Raw genomic sequence first — 9,834 nt, forward strand, 5'->3', positions numbered from 1 at the left:
AGTCCCATCCCTGTTATATTTTAATACAATTAATTTTGCAAGAAGCAAAACAAAAACCTAATTATGTCTCCTTGAGGACTTGCACATCTGTCTTGACCAACCCAAGCCCTCGGATAATTGACATGCTTGAATTTAAGTGCCAAAAATAGTAAAGCTGTCCTCCATTGATTGAAAAACTTTTTTTTTTTTTTTATTTTATTTATGAGCTAAGGATAATTCATTTGACCTAAATTAAAAATATAAGAAATGAAAAACACATTTTCATGTACAAAAAAATTTGATTTTTTTACAGAAACTGTTTAAACCAATCAGTCAATCAATACATAAATAGATAAGTAAATAAAAATATATACACTATGATCTAAACACACACCAGAATGACTGAAAAGGAAGAAAATTAAAAAGAAAACATCTGACTTAGCTGTCACAGTCACAGGGAGGCATTATGCAGACATATTGTTGTTTGTATAAAGGAATCTCAATAGTGTTTCTTGACGCACTTCTGCTGAATATTTCATTGGTTGAAAGTACTCATTGTCAGTGTGTCAAAGAGGGGGATGTGCAGCATAGTTCACAATGCTACTGCATTTTAATAATGATACTATATACTGTCAAGTACAATAAAGCAGCCTTAATAGAAAGAAATACAGTTATTTTGATCAGCATAGAATGATTCTCTTGCTTCTGGAAACTGTAACTGTACTTAAGAATAGACGTACTGGATGGATAAGTATGTGTAATTTTCCCCCAAGTTTTATTAATCCAACTTCTGTTTTTTCTGAACAGGAATATTCAACAGCAATCGATATGTGGTCTGTTGGATGTATATTTGGTGAACTGATAACACAAAAGCCTCTCTTCCCTGGAAAATCTGAAATTGACCAAATTAACAAGATATTCAAGGTAAATAATCTAATTTTCTAATAGTTTTTTGTATATGGTTACACGCGAAGAATGTTAAATTCAACCAAATAACATTTTAGCCATAGTTGTCCCCTTGGTTTTGCAGTGTACATCCCTTTGTTTATGTTGAAATTTTTTCATGCCCCAGTGCAGACCTGATTTTGTAAGACTTGTTGCCTTTGTTGTGCTGTACACAACATTTTCAAAGTAGAGACTGTAACAAAATTTCCTACACTTTTCTTAGAATGAGAAATATAGTCCATGTTAACTCAGAATTTTAATAATTTGCTTTTAGTTGCCAACATTAGAGGTTCAAGATACTGTATGTATTACCACGAATGTTTGGGTGCTGGGTACAATTTGGGATACTGGGTGCTGATAATCTTAACATTTGGTATATAGGATGATGTCAGACAGTTGCCTTTTTTACTTTGATAAAATTAACACTACTGTTGGTTGGGCTTCTCTTGCCTGTATAAGAGGCAGTGGGGATTGGGGCCAAATAAGAAATAGCTAAGTAAACAATCCTTGCAATTTATGGGTTTATGATTTGCGAACCTACCTATTTGCAGTTTTGTCATCAATAATTAAATGGAAATTATTTTGAGAGTTTTGTGGCCTACTTCCGTAAACCACAAATGTACATAGGCTAGAAAATGTAAACTAAAGAAGTCTAGTAAGTGATGAATGTATAAAATATTTGTAAAATGAATAATTTTTGTCATTAATTATTAATATACACACATTTACTATGTTATTTTGTAAAAAGTTACAATTCACAAAAGAACTGTGAAACTACGTGCTTTGTCTGGGGGGCACCATGCATCTTTGTGTTGGCTATACATGATCGACTGTAAACGTTGTACATGTGTTGCCCGTCTTTCTCTCTCTCTCTCTCTCTCTCACCCTATGCTGTTGAAAATATTCACAAAGGCCAGCTGTATGTTAAAGTTGACACAAATACACCCATGGTCCTTTTCTTACCTATGTCACCAACTCTAAATTTACTTGGTATTTTTGGCATGTAAAAATGCCTGTAATGTTACTAGATGCTGTGTTGTCCATACTGCAGGACTCTCACAAATATTGACGGGCATGGTGAAATATGTAGAGCTTTTAAAGCAGTGAATCTCAAACATTAAGCCTACTTCAAGTAAACTAACTTAAGTTTCTTTAATTGTGAATGTGCTGTTGATTAAATTCTGCTTCTAGAAACAATACATTTGAGGTTTATGAATGCAGTAATGTTCTCACTTACATGTACAGCATTGACCCCTGATTTCAGGTAGCATGATGAGTTTTTCAAGTGGCACCTTTAGTTTGCTCCAGTGCAGTTTGTACTCTGAGCTGTTCTTGCATAGATCAGGTAAAGAATGGTAAATACTCTGCACTTAATTATTTTGCACAGATTAGTCCAGATTAATCACTATATCATAAAAAATAAGGTTAATTGTACAAATAAACTTTTTTAAATTTTGTTTTTGGGTATAAATTCAAGCACTGTCATCTGAAAATAATGGGGTCACATTTTTATTTTCTTTATCATCACTTTCTATTTATTTGCTTATAAATTCTTCCAGGATCTTGGTTCTCCTAGTGAAAAGATTTGGCCAGGATACAATGAGATGCCAGCAGTCAAGAAAATGACCTTTGCAGAGCATCCGTACAACAATCTCCGCAAGAGATTTGGAGCTTTGCTTTCTGACCAAGGATTTGACCTAATGAACAAGTAAGATTTGAGATAAATGTACATTAAATGTAGGGTGCTATGTTATTTATTATAACCTGACACCAACATAAAAGAGAATGTATGATATATGTCAGTATTATGTGGCCTAAATAATAAACTTTCTTGCATGACTTCAGGCTGCTAATGATAATCCCAGTTTAAGGACACACATACGCTTTATGCTTTGCTTAGCTAATTGCAGAGTCCAGAGCCTTGATGAATCAAATTAAATTTTAAATCTCTTTTGGGCTGGAGCTTTGCTTGCTAATACCAAGTCAAATTTCTGATTTAGCAATTTAACTTCACAGATTTGCATTTTACAACGGGCCTTGGTTTTCTGCGACTATGACATTGTCTTTTCTGATGCAGTTTACTAAATAAATGTAATCTTGGTGTTGTTACAAATATGGAAAGCATTATGTGCTGCACTTTGTTTTTTTTGTTTTTTCCTTGGGTTTGTTATGAATTGAAATCTTGACGTTATATATTTATTTTTTGATATATAACACAACAGTGCAGACTTCTGCTTTGTTTTCAGGAACACTTTGGTAAAGCTGTAAAAATGCAAGTTTTACCGTTTTACTTTGACACACAAAATCTAGATTTCACAAGAGGCATTGACAGCGGCCTGAAGGTGCTTGGATATGAGCAGCCTAAATGTGTAATGCAAAAGAGATCTGCGGAAGATACTGAAAGTGGCATTTCAACAGCAGATGCACCACAAATGGATCCTTTTCTGATGAGGGACAATGCAACAGCACCTTGCATCTGCTTGAGGACATCAGCTATATAGACATACATAGTAAATGCTTTCTCTATACACTTGTGGCCCCCATGTCCCCCTGCATTGTGGCCAAAATTCAGTGAGACAATACTCTGTTTTACAGTCCTAAAAGTCATCTTTGAAAATACCTGTTCACAGAAAGTCTGGCAAAATTTGAAGCTTTGTATTTGTTTATCATTTTTATTTTTTCCAAATGCTAAAGTGTATAAACAAAATACTATTTCCCCCTCTCACTGGCATTTAGGGGAGCAGAAAGCACAGCAAAAAAAAAAAAAAGATTGGTTAGGATTTGAAAATGAGATGGGTCAAAAGCTGTCCTGTTATTTAGAATAGCTAAGCTGTTACAAATTAAAAATTTCTTTTTTCACCTTCAAGTTATATCATAAACCAAACCAAATCAAATTTGATCATGTACAGTTACGCAGATTACAGTATGCAGTAAAATACGTAATTGCTAAACTCCAAGACTGCATTAGAAAGAAGAATGTAAAAAAGTGAATAATAAAATACTCTGTAAATATGTATATAATGAAAGCAGTAGTGTGCATTAAATCATTATCGTGAAAATGCATATAAATATATTAAAACAAAAATGTACAATATATGCATACATACACTTTTTCCTAAATAAAAAATGACACACCAGAATCCAAGGGATAAAACAAATGGTATGACAGCTCAGTCATTAAGTCTTTAGCTTCAACTGTGCTGACCTTGTATTCTTGACAATCGTGCATCATGTAGCCCTCGGCACTGTCTTCATTTAGGATTTGGATGGATTGTGGAGAGATGCTCCTCCTCGGTCTTCAGGCAGAGGTAGTGTTTCCCTGACAGTAGTGCAGAGAAGAGGAAAGGCTGATATCACTCATGATTTTGTTTGTTCTCGTCCAATACTTCTTGATGTAGATGTCCTGGAAGTTAAGAGTGCCACACCTAGTCATGCATTCAGCTGACTGCCCCGGTCTCTGCAGAGCCTTCCGGCTGTCAGCTGTTCACTATTTGTTATGCCACTGATAAAGACACCATGTCGGCTACAGGAGAGCAGTGGCATAAATAAGACAAAATGTTTTATTTGTGAAGCCTAGAAACACTTGGTGAACATAATAAGTGTATTAGTGTTCACATTAGAGTTGAAAGTAAAAGTTATTATGTATTACTGCCATTTCTTTCAATCAGTACCACCAGTTCGTCATCCACCCCTCATACAATGGGTGAAGACCAGATTCCAGCTGTTGTATGTCAACTGCATTCTGGAATGGATCAATTCGTAGGCATCCATTGAATATTTTAATTGAATTCAAAATATCCGAAGCAGTATTTTTGACAACATAACCACTCTTAAGACCGACCAAGTTCCACCAGGGATTCAGAGAAGAGAAAGAAAATGGGGCTTTGTAATAGCTAATGAAAACAGTTGCTCCTGTTAATATAAAACACAAGAGCGTGCCGTGCTAAATTATGAAGGACTTGTAGGTAGATGGGTCTTTTTGGGTACCCTCTACATGGAGTTTGGAAGTTCACTCCATGTCTGCATGGGTTTCTATATGGAAGTTATGTGAACTGGTGATGCTAAATTTGCGTGTGAGTGTGTGTTCACCCCACCATGGCCTGGCACACTGTCCAGGGATTGGGCCTGATATTTGATAGTATAGTCTCCAGCTTCCCTGTGGCCCTGCTCTGGATAAGCAGGTTTGGAAGATGTATGGTAGGTTGATCCTTCCAGAATTTGTATGTCCCACACCTATAAAGGCTCTGTCTCTTGCATTACTTTTATATTTAAGAAACAGTTACATCAATTAGAAGCCTTAAGGCAAAAAAAGTAATTAAGACTTTTGTCCATTTATGGAAATTATTAATAAATAAAAAAATATTGAGGGAAAAAACAAAAATAATCGACTCATGTTTGCTTTAAGAGTAGGATGATTATGTGACCAGTCAATCTGTCTGTTGCAGTCATTTTAACTTCTAGTGTCACCTTTTTGAATAAAGGAGCTCACACGATGGACAGATTCTGTGCCTTTCAATAGAACACCAGTTTTGGATTCACTTTCTGACTAATAAACATTGCTAAAGTTGTGTGCCCTGCCGCCCATCTGTTGCATAACCAATTTGTCCAGTTGAGGATCATTAAGAGTATGTTGATGGGGGACCATCTTTGCATGTGCCAATCTACAAAAGTGACAAAATGAGCTGCTTAGTATTTTCAGTGCAAACTCCTCATCATTCAGTTAGCATTTCAGATTTAGGGAAAGTCCCTAAGAACTGGCAATGTGTTACTCTCGGAGACACAGTTAGTGGGCCTGCTAAAACAAATTACGTAATTACTGAAACTCAGTCAAATCGGTAAATACCACACTTGTGTCATTCATTACATTAAATATTAAAATGCACCAAACATGGAGAAAGCAAACTACACGTCTGGATGGATGGTTGAGTAGTTATTGCTGTCCAATTCTGAGACAAAGTCTGGATTGTTAAACACACATAAGCAATAGTAGAGTGATTAGCAATTTGAAATGGCTTGAATACAGAACAAAGGCAGTTTTACTCGAGTTTTGAAATGGTAATCTCTAATTGTCAAGATTGACTTAATGAAAGAGTTTGTGACATTTAATATTTGACTTGTCTGATAAATATCAAGCATCCCAAACCTGAATAAGAGAAGCAGCATTAAAGAATTTTTGGGTAACACTTTACATTAGGTGTCCATAATTACACTGTAACTACTATGTAATTACCTGTATAAGTACAGTATAACTACGAGTTATTACTCCGTACTTACTGTGTATTACAAAGTAACGCTATAGTTAATTACTCAGTTGTCATTGTTATTCCACAGTTTGTATAATTACAATGTAACAATTTATCACTCAACCAAAAACAAGTGTACTTGCATAGTTACATTGCATCTGTACTTTCAAAATGTAATAAAAACATCAGGGTATGTAACTACAACTATGTAACAGATGTTTCATGATCTGGGCAATTATAACGGAGAATTGCAGTTATAACTGCATAGGTTTTTGATGATATTTCAAGGTCTTTTTCAAAAGTTGGTGAAAACACCTCTGTGAAATAGTTAACACTTTTGCCTCACGGATCCAATATCCTGAGATGGAATTCTAAAAAGATCTTGAAATATCATCAAAAACCTATGCAGCTATCCTTATATAAACTGTGGAATAACAATGACAACTGAGTAATTAACTATAGCGTTACTTTGTATTACACAGTAAGTACGGAGTAATAACTCGTAGTTACACTGTACTTATACAGGTAATTACATAGTAGTTACAGTGTAATTATGGACACTTAATGTAAAGTGTTACCAATTTTTGTGAATGAAAATATCTTAAATAATCTTGGTTTTGATTGATGCATAAGGCAGTGACATAGTAGTGATTGAGTTTGTTAGTGTTACTATGGTGCCGTGTTTATTGTTTGAAACTGTAAGTGGATAACTTTAATATGGTATGTGATAAGAAACATCATAGCATTGTTTAGAAACACTCTGTTAAAATTCTTCAGCCATTTGTTCTTGCACCCTGGCCACACTTGAAATTTAACCTGCAGACTGTTTATTTTCTGTAAGTCAGAAGTATGAAATTTTAGACTTTTAAATTTTTATTAATTTCATACCACGGTAATGCTGATACATTTAAAATATCATTCAAAAAACAACAGATCTGTAAAAGAAAAGTGAACACAACAACCTGCACACTATAATAGTTTTTTTTAAAACTCTCCCTAAAACATATTTTGGGTAAAGAAATAGTGCCTTTAATAGAGTGTTCATTATGGAACAATTTAAAACAACTAACGGGGATACTTGTAAACATGTTGGACTTTTACATGTACTCGGTTTGGCCATAGCGTCCTGATGTTGGCTGCTCCAAGAAGTACTTCAGATTTCCACCTGAGAATTCCTGCACGTTGTGGGCTCCAGGTATTGGTTTGCACTGTTGTGCCTCTTTATTTGTCGTCCATTGCTTGTTTGTATCAGGTGGTAGCGTTGTTATCGGGTCAGTCAGTAAGATGATTTCACTTGGTGATCCTGGGCAGTATGACATTTCTACCAGTTTCATTTAAACTTCAGATCATTCAACTGCTTCCTCTTGTGCTTTCTATAAAATGTTTTTTTTTTGTTTGTTTGTTTTTGTCCCCTCGGGCCCCAGATTCCTCACTTATTGTCCTGCCAAAAGAATCAATGCAGAGGAAGGGCTGAAACATGAATATTTTCGTGAGACACCTCAACCCCTCGATCCTTCTATGTTTCCAACATGGCCTGCCAAGAGTGAACAGCAGAGAGTAAAAAGAGGAACCAGCCCACGCCCTCCTGAAGGTGGTCTTGGGTATAGTCAGCTGGTAAGAGGTCTATGTGAAATCTTAAGCATGAGTTACCTAATGGAATTCCTAATCAAAAGCCTTTTGTTCTTTCAGTAAAATTTGAAGGTTTTCTTTATAAACTGCTTAGTAAACTACATTTCTTAGCCAGCTCAACAGTTAAATTGGTTTTAATTTTTTCACAGGGAGATGATGATTTGAGGGACACTGGCTTCCATCTGACCACAACAAACCAGGGTGCTTCTGCAGCAGGTCCCGGCTTCAGCCTCAAGTTCTGATTATATCAGGCAGACTAGAAACATTGCTGTAGACAATGGGAACGTTAACGATTTCTTGACCTAATTTATACTACAGTGGCTCACGGCTACAGTTGGACTTTTGTTTTCATTCATACTGCTTACAGGTATCTGGACAGTGCAGTTGTGAGTGACAAGAGACTTTTTTTGAAGAAACTGTAGTCCACTCCCAAGTACCTTTGACTCGATAAGGTTTTATTGAAAAGAGTGCTGTGGACGGCTGGAGTCTGTTTTTAAATTTACCTGCCAATGGCCTCGTCTCAATACACTTGTTGGACAGTGAACTGTGTGACACGGAGAGTCCTGGACAAAGAGAAATTGAAAATGTAAAGCTAATATTTTATTCTGGAATTCCTATATATTAGGCACTGTGTTCAGTTATAGATAAGTATACTTTATTTTTAGTCTTTAAGCAGTTTATTTTCTGTGAGAAAAGAAAAATAAATTTCCTTTTGCATGGATTTTTTTTTTTTTGGTCTGCAGATGATAAACCGTGGAGTGTAACTGCTTAATGATGTGAGACATAAATGGTATGTCCTGATCAGTGAGAATCTCACAAGGGATACCAATATGTGTGAACATAACAGAGATTACATTTGCGATAGTCTGGGCGTCCGGGCATTGCGGCACTGCTACTTCTGGATATCTTGTGGTGTAATCGATTAACACGAGCACATACTGAAAGCCGCTTTTGGGAAGCTGGCCAACAATATCGAATCCCACCCTCTCAAAGGGGAGTCTAAAATAGGCATCGGTACCAGGGGTGCCATGCTGGGTCTGTGAGCAGAAACTATTTGACAGTCAGGACAAACCTTACAAAATCGTTCCACATCCTGACCCATACTCACCGAATAAAAGTGTTTTGAAATGCATTCCCTTGTCTTGTCTGTGCTGAGGTGACAATTATAAAAAAAAAAAAAAAAATGTGACTGAGCAATTTTTAAAACCTTCTCCTTGTGCTCATTTGGTACTACCAACTGTTCGATATGTCCATCACCCATGCAATCAGAAATCACCCGACACAGAAAGCCATCCTTAAGTAAAAAATGCGCTGGCGACTCTGAAGGTCCGTGCTGGCTGAATTAAAATCGTGTCAAACTTGGATGGCCCCGTTGCTTCCAGGTGGTTTGTGCAGCCTCGAGTCTGCAGGTCAGATCCAGCAGCGAGTGGACTTCGTTCTGTAGCATTTCATCACAAAGGCTCTCATCTACCCCCAACAGAACTGCATCAATAGCAATGGCAATTCTCTACAATGCATTTGAAAGGGTCTCAGCGGATCCAGCTTTGAATCAGGTCCACTAAGTCCTGGATCTGTCATCGTACAGGGCGATCCAGATTAATATGCCACAGCCAAAACTGGTGGCCCTTGACCACCGGACTCAACAGCCGTGCAGAGGAGGATCTGTTGCTTCAGGTAGTTCTAATCATCGAACCTTTCAGGAGGGAGATTCCATACGACAGGGGTGTCGAACTCCAGGCCTGGTGGGCCGCAGTGGCTGCAGGTTTTCATTTTAACCCTTTTTCTAATCAGTGACCAGTTTTCACTGCTAATTAACTCCTTTTCCTTTCATTTCATCCTGGTTTTAAGGATTCAGTCCTCTGAATTGATTCCTTTCTTCATTAAATGACAGCCAAACAGAAATGAGATGTGAAATGAACTGACAAATGACCAACAAAACTGGGACTTCAAGCTCCAACTAATTTTACTTCAATCACTTTCTTAATGAGAAGTCGGTTCTTGCTGTTAATTAAACCCGTTATTTCATTCCATAGCTTGT

General features: G+C 36.6%; 1 protein-coding gene across 6 annotated transcripts in view; it reads left to right on the top strand.

The window, feature by feature from the left end:
• Positions 1-8,928, top strand: part of cdk11b (cyclin-dependent kinase 11B) — a 155,591-nt gene extending 146,663 nt beyond the window's left edge. For all 6 annotated transcript variants that reach the window (XM_039755966.1, XM_039755962.1, XM_039755964.1 and 3 more), the window contains 4 exons: positions 787-903; positions 2,484-2,632; positions 7,592-7,781; positions 7,946-8,928. In XM_039755966.1, coding sequence (XP_039611900.1) covers positions 787-903; positions 2,484-2,632; positions 7,592-7,781; positions 7,946-8,038 — 549 coding nt within the window. In that variant the 3' untranslated portion in view covers positions 8,039-8,928. The remainder of the gene's footprint in view (positions 1-786; positions 904-2,483; positions 2,633-7,591; positions 7,782-7,945) is intronic.
• Positions 8,929-9,834: the final 906 nt, after the last annotated feature.

The sequence above is a fragment of the Polypterus senegalus genome, chromosome 6 (genome assembly GCF_016835505.1).
Source record: "Polypterus senegalus isolate Bchr_013 chromosome 6, ASM1683550v1, whole genome shotgun sequence".
NCBI lineage: Eukaryota > Metazoa > Chordata > Cladistia > Polypteriformes > Polypteridae > Polypterus > Polypterus senegalus.